General features: G+C 73.3%; 2 protein-coding genes across 2 annotated transcripts; one reads left to right on the forward strand and one right to left on the reverse strand.

The window, feature by feature from the left end:
• Positions 1-683: 683 nt before the first annotated feature.
• Positions 684-6,590, forward strand: LOC115351043 (cGMP-dependent protein kinase 1-like). The gene is made up of 19 exons (XM_030037324.2): positions 684-942; positions 1,021-1,187; positions 1,390-1,503; positions 1,578-1,683; positions 2,131-2,194; positions 2,399-2,476; positions 2,601-2,689; positions 3,239-3,304; positions 3,393-3,440; positions 4,039-4,083; positions 4,559-4,697; positions 4,825-4,955; positions 5,055-5,144; positions 5,221-5,362; positions 5,462-5,625; positions 5,696-5,812; positions 6,044-6,106; positions 6,181-6,256; positions 6,349-6,590. The coding sequence occupies exons 1-19, from the start codon at positions 761-763 to the stop codon at positions 6,433-6,435; spliced, it is 1,968 nt and encodes a 655-aa protein (XP_029893184.1). The 5' UTR covers positions 684-760; the 3' UTR covers positions 6,436-6,590.
• Positions 6,591-6,710: 120 nt separating this feature from the next.
• On the reverse strand, positions 6,711-14,676 carry EMILIN1 (elastin microfibril interfacer 1). Its single transcript, XM_041128838.1, has 9 exons — positions 14,257-14,676; positions 11,596-11,721; positions 10,703-10,911; positions 9,568-10,613; positions 8,748-9,519; positions 8,191-8,298; positions 8,045-8,062; positions 7,586-7,720; positions 6,711-7,209 (listed from the first exon to the last, which is right to left on the reverse strand). The coding sequence occupies exons 1-9, from the start codon at positions 14,427-14,429 to the stop codon at positions 6,878-6,880; spliced, it is 2,919 nt and encodes a 972-aa protein (XP_040984772.1). The 5' UTR covers positions 14,430-14,676; the 3' UTR covers positions 6,711-6,877.
• Between the last annotated feature and the right edge of the window lie 854 nt (positions 14,677-15,530).

A 15,530-nucleotide genomic window follows, 5' to 3' on the forward strand; every position in this document is an offset into this window, starting at 1 on the left:
GTCGGCAGGTGCTGGGCGGGGGTGCCGGCAGGCCCGTGGGAGCGCCGCTGGGCAGGTTAATGTGTCACCGGGCCGCGGCAGCGGTGGCACGGGTGGGAGGGGACGGCAGTAGGAGCGGGAGCGGTGGCACAGGTAGGCGGCTGGGTGCGGGACCGGCGGCGGGGCTGAGCCCCCAGGCACCGGCAGCAGCCGTGGCTCAGGGTTCCCCGGGCGGACGGGACGGGTCACCGCGCCCTCGTGCTGTGCCGGGGGCTGCACCGAGGCCCTGCCAAGCTGCCTCGTGCCGGTGGCACAACCTTTGCACGGGGCAGGGAGCGCCCGGGCACGGCGCCTGCGGGAGCCCATACCTGCCTTGCCGCAGGGCTGTGGTCAGGGCAGGCCCTGCCAGCAGCTGCGTGGGGCTGGGACACCCACCAGGGACCCTTCCTGCCTGTGCCGGGGCGCTGCCTGCACTGCCCCCAGAGCTGCTGTGCCGCCAGGGCCGACGAGTTGGGGTATGGGGGGGTTGAGTGCCGGCCACTGCAGGGTCCTGGGTGTCCCTCACCACGCCATGGCCACGTGTGCCATGCTGGGCAGCGCGAGCTGAGCCTGGCTGTGCCATGTGGGGCCGTGCCCCTGCGCCAGTGGCAGGATCTCCCTGAGGGCCAAGCGCTGGCTCTGGGGCTGGGGGCTGCTGTCGTGTCAGGGTGATGCCGTGCTGCTGCCTGCCCCACCCTCCCGCTGGCACCCTCAGGACTCTGGGAGCGGTTGCGGTGCTGGGATGGATGAGCGGCTGCGGGAGCTGCGGCTGCGGGAGGAGAGGACCTTCCTGCGGAGCGTGGCGCGGGAGGAGGCCACGGAGCAGCCCCCCAGTCGGCGGCATAGTCGGGCACCCGCCATCGTCCCCGAGCCCCTCACCAACGATGCTGCTCTCTGTGTGCCCAACAGCCCCAAGTCGCGCAGGTAGTCGGCAGGACCCTGGGGGGCTGGGGGGGGGCCCGGTGCTGCCCTGCCCGCGCGCCTGTGTCCCTGTGCCCCCAGGGACCTCAGCCTGATCACGGAGGCGGTGGGACGCAGCGAGTTCCTGCGGCGCCTGGGCGAGGGCTGCCCCGAGGCGCTGGCCCAGAGCTTTGCCCCCGTCTGGCATGGCCCCGGGGACACTGTGCTGGCCGAGGGCACCGAGGGCACCGCCATGTACATCGTGGCAGGTGAGAGCCCGGTGCCGGCATGCGGGCTGGGTCACGCATATGCAGGCATGCTGCAGGTGTGCCTGCGTCTGTGCCCACCCGTGAGTGTGCATTGGGGTGAGCTCGTCTGCTGTGCCTTTGCATGTTGGGCTGCCGCACCTGTGTGTGCCCGTGCGTGCCTGCGCTGTGTGCGTGTGATGCCGCTGGCCGTGTCTCTCTGCAGAGGGGCAGCTCAGTGTGAGCCAGCGGGGCCGGCAGCTCCGCATGCTGGGGCCGGGTGATGTGTTCGGGGAGCTGGCCATCCTCTACCACTGCAAGCGCACTGCCACCGTGCAGGGTAAGGGCAGCCCCCACCCCACGGGCCCCGTGTCGTCCCCCTCCCAGCCCCCCAGTGACACCCCTCTGCCACAGCACTCAGCCCCGTGCGCCTCTGGGCCATCGACAGGCAGCGGTACCGTGCCATCGCCACCAGCAACGCCAAGCAGAGACGAGCCGAGATCCTGGGGTCTCTGCGAATGTGAGTGGGGCCCGGGACCCGCTGGCACTGCCCTTGGCCCCCACCACCCCCAGGCCTCACACCCTGACCCCCTTGGGGTGGGTTGCCGGCCTCTCCTGCCAGCCCTTGCCTGCAGAGTCCCCTCCCAGTCCCAGCCTTGTCCTCACCATCATCCCCACCCCATGTCACCCTGTTCCCATCCCTGTCCTCATCCTTATCCCCATGTCCATTCCCATCTCGTCTCCAGCCCCAGCTCATCCCAATCCCTGTTCCTGTCTGATCCCCGTTCCTGTGCCCAGCCCCACTGCCACCACATCCCCATTCCCCATCCCCAGCCCTGGACCTCTCCATCCCCTTCCCCAGTCCTGTCCGCTGCCTGTGCTGGGCTCCGGGGTGCAGGAGCCCAGGCAGGGGGCAGGCAGAGTGCAGGCAGACCACGGGAGCCCAGCCGGCCCCTCTCGCCCGCAGGGTGCACTGGCTGCGGGACCTCTCCGACAGCCACCTCTGCAAGCTGCTAGATGCCATGGAGGAGGTGGGTGCCCAGGAAGGGCCCCCCCCCCCCATCCAGGGCCCTGGGGGGGCCGGGACATGTCCCCATGGGCCTACAGCCCGTGGGGGTTCAGGGGCATAATGCAGGGCCTGGGGCTGGGATGGTGGGTCTGGGACTGGCTGGGGGGCTGCCTGCCCCCCTGCCTGACCCCTGCCTGCCCACCCCGTCCCCCCCCCGCCCCCGCAGTGCACCTTCGCGCCTGGCCACGTCATTATCCACGAAGGGGACGAGGGGGAAAACTTTTACATCATCCTAAAGGGAGAGGTGGGTACGACACCCCGTAGCACCGGGGAGCCCCCCACAATGGTGAGGGGCAGGGCCCTGCCCTGTGTCCCCTGCCCCGTCCTCCTGTCCCCACTCAGCCCGTTCCCGTGTCCCGGCACTGCAGGTGCGGGTGAGCCGGCGGGTGGACGGGCAGGAGAAGCTGCTCCGTGTCCTGGGCGCCGGGGAGCACTTCGGGGAGCTCTCCCTGCTGCAGTAGGTGCCCTGGCTGCTGTCCCCCCGTCCCCCCACCCCGGCAGCACCCATGGTGCCAGCCTGGCCTTGCCACCTGGCTCTGGTGTCACTGGCCAGCCTGGGCTTGCTGTGGGCAGAGAGCTGGTCCCTGCGGCGGGGGGGGGGGGCGGTCCTGGCAGTGCCACCCCACACCCCAGCACAGCCTGGGCGTCCGCAGCATCTCCAGAGAAGGGTGGGCACGGCACGGCTGTCGTGTGCTCACCTGCCTCTGCTCACACGTGTGCCAGCCTTGCACGTGCACACATGGAACTTTGAGCTTCGTGCTGTGGTGACAACCCCCCCCTGTGGTGACACCCCTCCCCCCCCCCGCAGTGACACCCTTTCCGCTGCCTGCGGCAACCCCAGGGCACCCCTGGTGCACCGGGATGGGGCACATGCCAACTCACCTGCACCAGCTCCCTGTGCACACCCAGTTCTTGCACCCCCCCCCCCCATGCACACCCCCCCTCCAGTCTCTTGCCCTCCCCCTGCCTGTCTCTCTCCCCCCCATGACCCCCAGCCTCTGCACAGGAACAGCCGCCGGACAGCGTCGTGCCAGGCCCAGGGACACGTCACCTGCATCACCGTGGCCAAGGAGTGGGTGTCCCTGTGTGCCCCCCCCCCCCCCCAGCCTGTCCCTGCCAGACCCCTCCCCTGCCCCACTGACCCCTCCTCTGTCCCCCAGAGACTTCCTTGAGATCAGCCCCTTCTGCCCCCGGCAGCTCTCGGAGCCGTGAGTGTCCCGGGACCCTGGAGCCCCCAGGACCACCAACCCTGCAGGGGACCCCAGGGCAGTGCTCGGCTCCATGGGGAGCCCCCAGCCCCAGGGGAGACACCCAGTGGGGTGGGGGGACAGGTCGGGGGGGGGCAGGGGGTGGGGGTGCCATGGGGGACGAGGGAGATGGGGGTGGCCATGGCCTGGGGGGGGATCAGGGGTGAGGGGGCCTGGGGCAATGGGTGTAGGGTGGACAGGGGTGATGGTCCTGGCAGAAAGCCAGTGGCCAGTGATGATGCGGCTGGGCTGGGGGCTGCACCGTGGCCCTGGACTCTGCCTGGGGTGGGTGGCCCAGTCCAGGCATCGTCCTGCTCCCACTGAGCCCCATGGCACAGGGGTCTGCTCACTCCGCCATGGAGGTGCCCCCCCCAAGGTGGACCACCCGGTCAAGGTGGCTCCATCCTGGTCCCACACATGGGTCTCGGTCCCTGCTGCCCCCCCACACCCTGTGCCCGTCCCTGGTGGGGACATCCATGGTGGGGCTGTGAGGGTGCCCGGTGCTGAGCAGGGGCTGGCCCCACTGCCCCCCGCCCCCCCCGGCTCCTTCCTACCCCAGAAACACGTCTGAGACAGAAGCGCCAGCCCTGGAAGGTCCTGGGAGGTCAGTGCGGGATGGGGACTGGGATGGGATGATGGGATGGGAGGGGATGGGGATGGGGATGAAGAAGGTGAGAACGAGGACCGGTACAGGAATGGGATGGAGATGTGATAGGGAGGGGATGAGAATGGGGATGGGGCCACCCTGCCCTGGGACTGGGGTCCCTGGCCTCAGGCCGCGGGTGGGCAGTGGGGGGGGGAGGCAGACAGCAGCAAGTCAGCCAAAGCCTGTGACTGGGGGTCACAGGGGTCCAGCTGGGTGACACGTGGTCCCTGGGGTTGCTCTGGGTGCTGCAGCATCCCCGTGGCCCAGCCTGAGGGCACCAGGGTACAGCCTGGTGCTGGGGGGGTCCCTAAGGTCCGCCCCAGCACCGTCCCTGGGGAGCAGCGGGGGGGGGTCCTGGGCCCCAGCAGGGTTGGGTGTCGGCAGCCCCTCAGTGCTGGTGCGGGTGCTGCAGGGCCACGGTTCCCACCTGCAGGGGTTGGGGGTCCCCGAGCCTGCGGCAGCCCCTGGCACCGGTGCGGCTGGAGGACCTGGTGGCCGTGCACTATGAGGACGGGCCGCGGCAGGGCGAGCGCGTCATCCTGGGCACCGGTGGCTTCGGCAGGGTCGAGCTGGTGAGAGCCAGATGCTGCACCCGGCCCCCCCCCCCCCAACAGTTCCTGGCACCCGGCACCATCCTGCCGCGGCTGATTGTGCCTATCCTGATGCCCATCCCGGTTGCCCATGGCCGCCTGTGCCCAGGTGCGGTGCCGGGAGCAGCTCTTTGCGCTGAAGCAGATCCGCAAGGACTGGGTGGTGCGGACGCAGCAGCAGGAGCACGTGCGCACCGAGCGGCGGGTGCTGGCGGGCAGCCGCAGCCCCTTCGTCGTGGGGTGAGAGCGGGGGGGTGCGGGCACTGGGGGGGGGCCAGTGGTTGGGGCGGCGCGGCCACTGGCAGAGCCGAGGTCCCACCGACTCCTCTCTGCCGGCAGGTTTTTCGGCACCTTCCGGGATGGGCAGTACGTCTACCTGCTGCTGGAGTTCTGCCAGGGCGGCGAGCTGTGGACCAAGCTGCGTGAGATGTACGGAGACAGGGTGAGCGGGGGTGGCAGTGCCGTGCCATATGGCACCATGCAACCGCCGGTCCCTGTGGTGCAGGCGCTGCTTTGAGGAGCCGCTGGCCGTGTTCTGCTGTGCCTGCGTGGTTGAGGGTCTCGAGTACCTGCACGGCCGCGGCATTGTCTACCGCGACCTGAAGCCCGAGAACCTCATGCTGGACCAGCGCGGCTACGTCAAGCTGGTACCAGGGAGGGTGTTCCGGCAGCACCAGCACCGCTGCAGCGGTGCCCAGGCAGGGGGTGGCGGGGGCTGCGCTGGCTGATGGCGCCGGCACCCACAGGTTGACTTTGGCTTCGCCAAGGAGCTGGGGCGGGGGGAGAAGACCTACTCCTTCTGCGGGACCCCTGAGTACCTGGCACCTGAGATTCTGCGCCAGGAGGGCCACGACTTCGCCGTCGACTTCTGGATGCTGGGCATCCTCACCTTCGAGCTGCTGGTGGGCAGGTGAGCGGGCGCTCCCGGGGCCGGCCGAGCCCCCCCCACAGCAAGGTGCCCACCTGCCCATGCCCCGCAGGCCCCCCTTCCACAGTGCCGACCCCCAGCAGATCTACAGCCGCATCCTGGACGGTGTCTTCTCCTTCCCCGCTTTCCTCGGCGAGGCCGCCTGCTCCCTCATTGGCAAGCTCTGCAGGTGCTCAGGGCACCCAGCGCGGGGTCCTGCAAGGGTGGGGGGGCACGGCGCGGGTGCTGGGTGCAGTGGGGTGCGCTGGGCAGGGCAGGGTTGAGGCACTTTGGGTGCCCTGGGTGCATCACTGCAACCCAGTGTGCACGGGGCGGGTGGTGTCCCCCACGTACATCATTGGACCCCAGTGTTCCGGGGGGTGCCCCCCCCCAGCCCCCACCCCACACCATCCCCTTGCAGGCGCCGTCCGGGTCAGCGCCTGGGGAACACAGCCAGTGGCATCCGCGGCATCAAGAAGCACAGGTGAGGGGGGGTCGGTGGGACCCCATGCTCCACTCCACCCGGCCCCTCCTGCAGCCCCCCCTCTCCCCCCCCAGGTGGTTCGGGGCCCTGAAGTGGAGGAAGCTCTTGCTGCAGCAGCTGGAGGCACCCACCCTGCGGCTCATCAAGGAGGTGAAGTGGGGGCTTGGGGGGCTTATGTGGGTGCTGCTGGGGGGGGGGGGGGCAGGAGGGGCTGGCTCTGACCCTGTCGTCCCCCCCCCCAGGGACCCCCCTACGTCAACTTCAAGCGTTTCTCGGTCGACTGGACGCCAGCAGAGGATGAGTTCTCAGGCTGGGATGAGGATTTCTGATGGCAGCGGGACCCCCCCCCCCCCCCCCCCCAATACCGGGGTGGCTGTGCCCCCTCCCCACCGCACCCTGGGCCGGGGCGATGCCGGGGGCTGCCCTGTGGCCTTGTGCTCTCCTGGGCGGGGGGGCTTTCCCCAGGGCAATAAATCGTGGGGCCGCAGGAAGGAGCCGGAGCCGCGGGTACAAAAACCCGGTGCCGCGTCTTTATTTCGTGGGGGGCAGTGGGGGGCCAGGGGCGGCGGGACGGCGTGGGGGCCGGGGCGGGCTGTGTGGGGCAGGGGCGCGTGGCGGCGGGGGAGCGAGGTGTGGGGGGTGCTGATAAATAACGGGGCGGGTGGGGAGGGGGGTCCCGCCGGGGTGTGGGGACCCCCCGGCCCAGCTGTGCCCCCGGCTGGCCGGCAGCCCTGTGCCGGGGGGGTGGGGTTGTGCGAGGGTCCGATGGTTTTAGGGCTCCTCGGCATCGTAGAGTAGGGCCCCGCTGAAGACGGTGAGGGGCTCGTCGGGTGCGTGGGCCAGGCGCCCCGAAACCAGGTCCACGCAGAGGGTCTCGCCGGCCGCCAGCGGCAGCAGGAGGCTGAAGACGCCGAGCGCCCCGGGGCTGGGCTGCAGTGCCGCCACCGGCTCCTTCTCCAGCCCCTCCGGCTGGAAACCAGCCGAGTCCAGGCGGGCGATGCCCTGGTTGGAGCGCGACAGCACGGCCTCCAGCTTCTCCCCTTTGTGCCCCGTCAGCACCGCGCTCACCAGGTACCGCCCGCTCACCGGTGCCGTGAAGGTGCCTGCGGTGGCGGGCGGTGGGCATCAGTGCTGGTGGCCACCCTGTCCCCAGGGACTCCGGGACAGGCTCTGCACCCCCAGGCTCCCCCACTGCCCCCCCAAGACAGGCAAGGCACTCCCTGAGGACCCCCTCCATCCCACAGCCTTCATCCCACCCCAGGATCATGCTTCACCTGTGCCCAGCAGCCCTGATCCGCCCCATCAGCCCCACTGCAGCCCCCCATCAGCCCCACAGCCCCCACTGCAGCCCCCCCATCAGCCCCACAGCCCCCATCAACCCCGCAGGCCCCACTGCAGCCCCCATCCACCCCACAGCCCCCACTGCAGCCCCCACCAGCCCGCCTGCCCCACGCGTGGCCGCGCTGCGCGGGCGCGCACCCGTCTCGGGGTCGTAGGCACCGCCGTCGTTGAGCAGGACCTGGTCGAAGGGGACGGTGCCCGGCTCCGCGTGCTGGGTGCTCAGGGCGGCCGAGAAGGCGATGCGGGGCACAGAGCCCGGCTCCCCCACCTCGCCTGGGCATCGCGGTCAGGACGGGACACCCCCAGCTCCTGACCCCCCCCCCATACCTGCCCCTTCACCGTAGCTGTGCCCCCCCCTCATTGACCACGTCCCCCCCACTGTGCCCCCAGCCCCTCTGCCCCCAGCCATGCCCGTCACCCCAGGCTGCCCTGCTCAGTGCCCTGTGCCCCCCCCACCCCTTGCTCCCCTCGCCCCAGCCCACACACCCTCAGCTGCCATTGCAGCTCCCCCAGGCCACCACCTCAAGCCCTCAAAGCCCCAGCCCCCCCACCCCAAGCCCCCCAGCCCCCCCCCCCCCTCAAGCCCCCCAGCCCTACCTCTCTCTCCTGGCAGCCCTAGGAGGGAAGGGGAGGAGGGGGCTGCAGGGCCGGCACGGGGCAGGACCCCCCCAGGGTGCAGGGTCCGTCCATGCCAGTGCTGCCCCACTGCGGGGAACGGGGCAAGGGGGGGGGCTGCTCCTTACCGGGGGGGCCCACGGGGCCTTGTTCTCCATCCTTGCCGGGGGGCCCAGCGGGGCCGGGGGGGCCCATCTCACCCATGGGGCCAGCGGGTCCAGGGGGGCCAGGGGGGCCTGAAGGGAGGAAAGGGTTAGAGTCGCCCCAGCCCCACAGCCCTTCCCCTCACCCCACAGCCCCACACTCCCATGCCTTGAGCCCCCACCTCCCTGTGACTTGTGTCCCCACGTCCTCATGCACCGCAGCCACACGTCCCCACACATTGAGCCCTCACGTCCCCGTGACTCGTGTCCCCACGTCCCCACAGCCCCACGGCTCGCGTCCCCACACCCCGCAGCCTCTTGCGCTCCTGTGTCCCCACGCCCCAACACCCCCAGACCCCCACCGCTGTGCCCCCACGTCCCCAACTGCCTCGCTCTCCGGTGACCCCGTGTCCCTGCAACCCCGCGCCTCCGCCATCATCCCCGAGCGCCATCCCCGCAGCCCCGTGCCCCCCCCCGGACCCCCTCCGCCCCTGCCGCGATTCCCCATGTCCCCCACCCCGCGCCCCATCCCCCCCACGCACCGGCGAGGTCCCTCTGGGTCAGGCGGAGCAGCTCCCCGCGCAGGTGCTGCAGGCTGGCGTTGAGGGCGCCGAGCCGGCGCGGGAGCTGGGCCTGCATCGCCTTCTCCAGCAGCGCGGCCTGGGCGCGGGTCGTGCCGTTCAGCTCCCGCACCGAGTCCCACAGACCCGCCACGTGCCGGCCCAGACCCTCGCGGACGCCCCGCAGCCCGCCCGCCACGGCCTCCAGCTGCTCGCAGACACCCTCCAGCTTGGCCAGCCGCGGCTCCAGGCCGGCCGGGCAGCCCCCGGTCCTCGCCAGCTCCCGCGCCAGCCCCTCCAGTCGTTCCTCGCTCTCGGCCTGCCGCGCCGCCGCCGCCGCCGCCGCCTGGTCCAGCTCGGCCACGATGCGGTCAGTGATGGTGCCCAGCTGGCGCTGCCGGGCGTCCTGCTGGTCCAGGGCGTCCTGCAGCCCCTGCACCGTGACGTTCAGCCCACCGAGGGAGAGCAGTGCCGCCGCCAGCTCGCCCCGCAGCCCCCGCAGCTCCGAGGGCGAGGTGCCCCCGAAGACGCCGAACCCCTCCAGCGGCGGCTCTGGCTCCAGCTCTGGCTCCGGCTCCGTCACGGTGGGGCCGGGCTGGGGCGGGCGGCAGGCGGTGGTGCAGGCGTCCACCTCGGCCCGCAGCCGCTCCAGCTCCTGGGGCGGCAGCGGGGCGCAGGGCCGGGGGCAGGGGCCGCCGTTCGGACCCCCCAGCTCGGCCTCCAGCCGCCCCGTCCGGTTGCGGAGCTGTGCCAGCTCCTCTGCCAGGGCCCCCCCCGCCTCCAGCTGCCCCAGCCGCCCCACCAGCTGCCCCAGTGCCTCCCCCTGCGCCCCCAGCAGCTCCCGCAGTTCCCCCCCCTCCGCCCGCAGCCCCCGCAGGGTCCCGGTCAGCCCGTCCTCGCTGGCCCCCAGGGCCCGGAGCTGCCCCTCAGTGTCCTGCAGCCGCCGCTCCAGCTGCCGGAGGAGGGGGCCAAGCTGCCCGTCATCCTGCGCGTCCCGGCTGCCTGCTGTCGGCTCTGGGGGTGCGGGGCAGGGCTGGCTGCAGCGGGCCAGCAGCCCCTCCAGCTCGGTCAGGCGGGCGCCGCGCTGAGCCCCGCTCGCCGCCAGTCCCTCCACAGCCCGGCTCAGGTTGGCCAGGCGTCCCGGCAGCCCGCTCAGCCGACCCTCCGGCTCAGGGGACCAGGGGCCGGCCTGCGAGGCGTTCAGTCGCCCTTCCAGCTCCGTCAGCCGCCGGGCCAGCACCGGTCCCTGCCCGCCCGGCCCCGCCACTGCCGCGGGCAGCCCCTCCAGGCGCCGCTCCAGCTCGGCCAGGCGCCGGTGCAGGTCGTCCGTCGCGGGCGGCGGGATGGCACCGGGAGCCAGGCGGCTGCTCAGGCTACTGATGTGCCGCTGCACCGTCTCTACCGCCTCCCGGTTGCGCTGGTCCACCGAGCCCACCAGCTTCTCCAGTGCCCGCATGCGCTCCCGATCCTCCGCCGCCTGCCGCCGCAGCCCCTCGGTGCCGGCCGCGCAGGCAGCACAGGTCTCCTGCAGCCGTTGCTCCAGCTCACGCAGTGCCGTGGCCACCCCCGGGCCCCCCGCCGCAGTCACCGGGCCCTCCCGGCCACTCTCCTGGTGGCGCAGGCGGCTCTCCAGCTCCTCCAGCCGCCGCTGGACGTGGCTCAGCGCCTCCCGCACCTCGGCGGGGGCGGCCGCGTCGGCCGGCTGCTCGCCGTTGGGGCCGCCGTCCACCCCCCGGCGCGGGTGCTCCGGCGGCGACTCCTGCCCGGCCCGCAGCTCCTCCACCTGCTCACTCAGCCGCCGCACCTGCTCCTCCAGCTGCCGCACCTTCTCCGCATCCCCGCCTGCGCCTGCCGCCGCGCCGCATCGTCAGGGTCATGGCCGCGCCGGGGCCACCTCCACCGGCACGTGTCCCCCCCCCGCCGCCCACCGGCACTACCTTCACCCCCCAGGCCGCTGAGGGGGTTGCCGAAGCCAGAGAGCGTGGGGCGGCCGGGCCGGGGCCGGGGTCGGCCGGTGGGCAGGGCGGGTGCCGATGCCGGCCCCTCGGTGCAGTCCTCGCCCGAGTAGCCCTGGCAGCAGCGCCAGGCCAGCTCCGACACCGTCCTCTGGGACACCTTGTAGCGGGGCCGCAGGAAGCTGCGGTACCTGTGGGCGGAGGAGACCCTGCCGCAGCGGTGGGGGGGTGACCGGAGCCCCCGGCTGGGCAGCAGGGGCAGATGGGGGGTGCCGGGTGGGGGTCCCGGGCACGGGGAGCGGGGCTGGTCCCGGGGCAGCAGGGGTGGGGGGGGAGAGCCCTGCCTGCACTCAGCCCCCCGCTCCTCCCGGCGCTCAGCTGCCTGCTGGGTCCCCGCTCTCGGGTCGTGCCGAGCGCCGCCAGCCCCGTCTGTGCGGAGGCGTCAGGCAGCGGCTCGGGACTGGGCAGCCGGGACCAAAACCAAACACAGGCCGCGGTCTGGTCCCGGCGGCACGGCCGGGTCCTCGTCTGCGCCCGGCCTCTTGCTCAACCGCCGGCAGCCGGGGGGGCTGCCCCTGCCTGGCCCCGCCACCCCCCCCACCGGCATCACCTCACGCTACTGGCCCCGCCGCCAAGCCGCCGGCCTGAAGACCTGCGCCCTGGGTGTGGGTTGCGCCGGGGGTCCCGGCATCCACCTTCCGGGTGGCTGCTGGCTGGGCAGGGGCGGTAGCCGGTCACCCACCCGGCACCACTTGAGGCTGCCTGGCTCTTGCGAAAAAGTAAACACGAACCCGGGGTGGATAAACACCGGCGGCAGGGCCACGGCCAGACCTGGCTCTACTCCGAGGAGCCTCCCCAGCCCCGTCCCCACTCACGCCAGGATGCGGGGGCACTGGAGCTGCCCCCAGCTGCAGGGCTGGTAATCCGCCTTCACAAAGCTCTCGACGCCGTCCTCCACCACGCAACTCACGCTGCGCGTCACCACGTAGGCACACCAGTTCCTGCAGGAAAGGGGTCAGGGCGCCCACCCGGCACCGGGCATCCTCCCGGCGCTCACCCAGCATCCCCCTGCCCAGCCCCCAGCAGGCATCCCCCGGCACACACCAGGTTCCCGCCCCGGCACACCCCCACACTCGCCCTGCTGGCCCCACCGGTAGCAGCCGTCACGGCCCAGTGCTGTGTGGTTAATGGGCCGGATCCTGCCCCATGCCCGAGCCCTTTCATCCCTGCTCTGCCCGGCAGTCCGTAGCGCCAGAGCCCTTTGCCGAGCTCTGTCAGGGGCCGGTGGAACCAGAGGACTGGCCACAACCCCCTGGGGAGCCCCGCGGGGACGGGGGCTCTGCCTGTGGGGTTCAGGGTGGCCAGGCAGGGTTTGGGGTGCTAGGCACCCCATCATGCTGTGGGGCCCCGTGCTGCCTGTCCCAGGGACAGGTGCCCCACGGCCTGTCCCATCACTGCCCCGCATGTCCCCGGACCCCTCTGCACTGGTGGGGCTGGGGCAGCTGGGGCAGCCACCCACTGCGGGGGGGGGGGGCTCAGCCACCCCACGGCCATTGTGCCCCCCCAACCAGGAGTCTGCAACGGGGGGGGTCAACCGCCCCTCTGAGCCAGAGCGGATGGCAGGGGTGGGGGGATGGCATCCTTGCGGGGGCACCCGCACCCACGTCGGGGGTGCAAGAACCCAGGCTGCCCCATGGGGGGCTGCAGCACGACCAGCCATGGAGCCCCACAGGTCCCAGCTGGGTGCAAACCCTGGAGCATGGTGCGGGACCCCAGCCTGGCCCCACAGGCTGCGTGGACCCCAGCCCGGCCCCACAGGCTGCGGGGACCCCAGCCCCATGGTGTGGGACCCCAGCCTGGCCCCACAGGCTGCGGGGACCCCAGCCCCACAGCGTGGGACCCCAGCCCAGCCCCACAGGCTGCGGGGACCCTGGCGCAGCCTTATATGGTCTGAGCCTGGATCCTGGAGCCCAGCCCTGTACCCAGCACCCCCAGCCCCACGCAGAGCAGCCCCCCCCCCCCGGGCAGCCCCGCAGGGAGCAGCCTCCCAGGCCCCTCGGACCCCCGCGGTGGGAGCTGGGCTGCGGTGGGGGCCCACGGTTCTGCGGCCAGTTCCCGTCAGCCCGGCTGGTTCCCCTCAGGCCCCGGCTGGATTCCAGCTCCTTCCCCGGGGGCCGCCGGGAATTCCTGCGCCGACCGACACCCCCCCCCCTCGCCTCCCTCCTTCCCTTCCCTTCCCTTCCCTTCCTGGCCCCCCTGTGCCCCCTCAGCCCCAGCCTGGGACCCCCCAGGCTGCCCTGGGGTCCCACCACCCAGGACCGGGGATGTCCACATCCCAAGGATGGGATGGGATGGGACAAGAGCCCTCCTGAAAGGGCAGGGCATGGGGACGGCCCCCCCAAGCACAGGCAGGGGCCGCTGCACCCCCCTGAAGCCATGGGGATGGGTCGCGGTGCCCCCCAACCCGTGGGGAGACCCTGCAGTGCCCCCAAAGCCGCAGGTGAATGCTGAGCTGTGTCCATGCCCCACCACAGTGCTGTGTGGCTGGGCTGGGGCCTGGGGGTGCCTGTCCCATGTCCCCCCCTTTCCAGGCAGCCCCAGACCTGCAGCCAGGTCCTGCCATCCTGCCCCGGGCTGCTGGGGCTGCCGCGGGGCTGCCGCGGGGCTGTGGCGGAGCCAGCAGTGGGGACGGGGCAGATGCCGGCCGCGGACGTGCCGGTGCAGCTCCACCCCACGCGGCCACGCTGCTGCGGCGCTGATGTGGCCGCGGTGAGAGTGTGACCCCCCAACCCAGTGTGCGTATGACCCCCAGCCCTGCGCCCCCCCCCCCCCCCAGCTCCCCGACCCACGGCCCCACGCCACCTGTCCGCAGCCCCCAGCCCCCGGCACGGCACGGGCAGGGATGGGGACAGGGACACAGTGGGTCCAGGCCCCTCGCCCCCTCGCCATCCCCGACAGCACTAACCCTGCACCGGGACCAGCCCCGGGATCCCCAACCCGCGGCACGCGCGGCCGTCGGCACCCGCCTGCGCTGAGCCCAGCACGCCCACCCGCCCCCGCGGGGAGCCGGCGCTCGCCGGGCGCCCGCTGCTCCGCGCCTGGGTCTCGCCCGAGCCCCTCCTGATGCCCTGCCCCACGTGCGCCTCTGCAGGCCCCGGGGTCCGTCCCCCCCCACGTGCCCCCGGCCCGGCGCCTCGCAGATCCCCCCGACCGCCTCCCTCCCCGTGCGCCCACCGCCCGTGCCCGCCGGGCACCCGCGCCAGGGTCGGCGGGTGAGCGAGGGGTGGGGGGTGGCCCCCCGTGAGGTCGGGGCAGCCCCCAGCACCCGGCACGGCAGCACCGGCTGGGGTCAGGACTCAGGCTCGCCCGAGCCGGTCGCGGCACATGCCGGTGCCTGGCTGGTGCCAGGGTCCCCGTGGTGTCGGGGCGGGCGGCTGCACCCTGCGGCCTCCCGGTGCTCCCGGGCAGCGGGGCCGGTGGTGCCGCCCGGCCGCCTGGGTCCCCTCCCAGTATGGTCCGGCGGTCACGGTTCCTACCTGTGCCGGCTGGCAGCCCGGGCACCGCTGTGGGCTGCGACGGGGCCCTGCGGGGCCGTGGCCTGGACGGCGCTGTGCGGGGCAGCCCCCCCGGTGTAGAGGCTGTACCTGGGGGGGAAGTTGGCAGCCAGGGCCTGGGCGGCCAGGAGGCACGGCCAGAGCCAGGGGGCCATGCTGGGCGGGCGGCTCGGCACGGCACTGCTCGGCGTGGCACGGTTCGGCTCGGCACGGCGTGGCTCGGCGGGCACGGCCCAGCTCAGGAGCGCATGGCGCGTCCCGTCGCGGCTCCGTCCCTCCCGGCTCTGCGCCGCACGGCTCGGCTCGGCTCGGCACAGTGGCTCTGCCCTCCCCTCGGCCGCGCCTCGGCCAGCCCCTCGCCGCCAGAGCCGCCCCGGCGCTGCCCGCCGACGGGGTCCCCGGGGCCCCCCGCTTCCTGCCCGCCGTGGCCCCCTTCCCCGGCCCGCACAGCCCCCGGCGCGCCCCGGCCTCCACCGGGCACCGCGGCCCCCGCCGGCCCCCGCCCCCGCCGCCCGCACATCTGCTTCTCGTTAGGCCGGGACGCCAGCGAGGACGGGAAGGAGGGACGGGGGAAGCCAGAGAGGCCGGGCAGGGGGCCAGGGCTGCAGGCGGCCAGCGCGGCCGGTGCTACCGCGACGGGCAGCCCCCCCCGCTCCGCACCGCCGCGGCCTCGCACGGCCGCCCGCGCCTTGCGCGGCCACCGGTTCGCGTGGCGCCCCGCTCCTCGCGCAGCCGCGGTCCCACACGGCGCATGGTTCCTCGCGTGGCTCCCCGCGTCTTTGCGCGGCTGCAGCCGCCTGCGATGCCACGTCCCCGTGCCGGGGTGCCGTGTCCCCGCAGTGGTGCCGGCGCTCTGACATGGGTGTGGGTCCGGAGCCGGGCGCGGTCCCGAACCCCCGGCCCCGCCCTGGCACCACTGGCACCGCGCCAGGGACGGTGGGGTCACCGGGGCCGCAAGAGTGGGGACCCAGCAGGGAGCAGGCGGCGACACCGCGGCCACCCCGCCACAGCCCCGGGGCCTGCGCTGACACCATGGCTTCCCCAGACCGTGCGGTGATGTAACAGCCTCCGGGTGACATCACACCTTGGCCCTGGCCCCGGGATGATGTCACAGCCTGGCGCAGCAGCGCGGGAACCCGCCGCTATCCGGGGCTCATCGAATGTGGGTTAAGCACAAACAGCCGCCGGCAGCTGGCGGGGGGATGGGCAGGATGGGGCCTGGGGATGGGGAGGGGGCAGCGGGGGGGGCCGGGGCT

This window comes from Aquila chrysaetos, chromosome 15, assembly GCF_900496995.4.
Source record: "Aquila chrysaetos chrysaetos chromosome 15, bAquChr1.4, whole genome shotgun sequence".
In the NCBI taxonomy this organism is placed as follows: Eukaryota; Metazoa; Chordata; class Aves; order Accipitriformes; family Accipitridae; genus Aquila; species Aquila chrysaetos.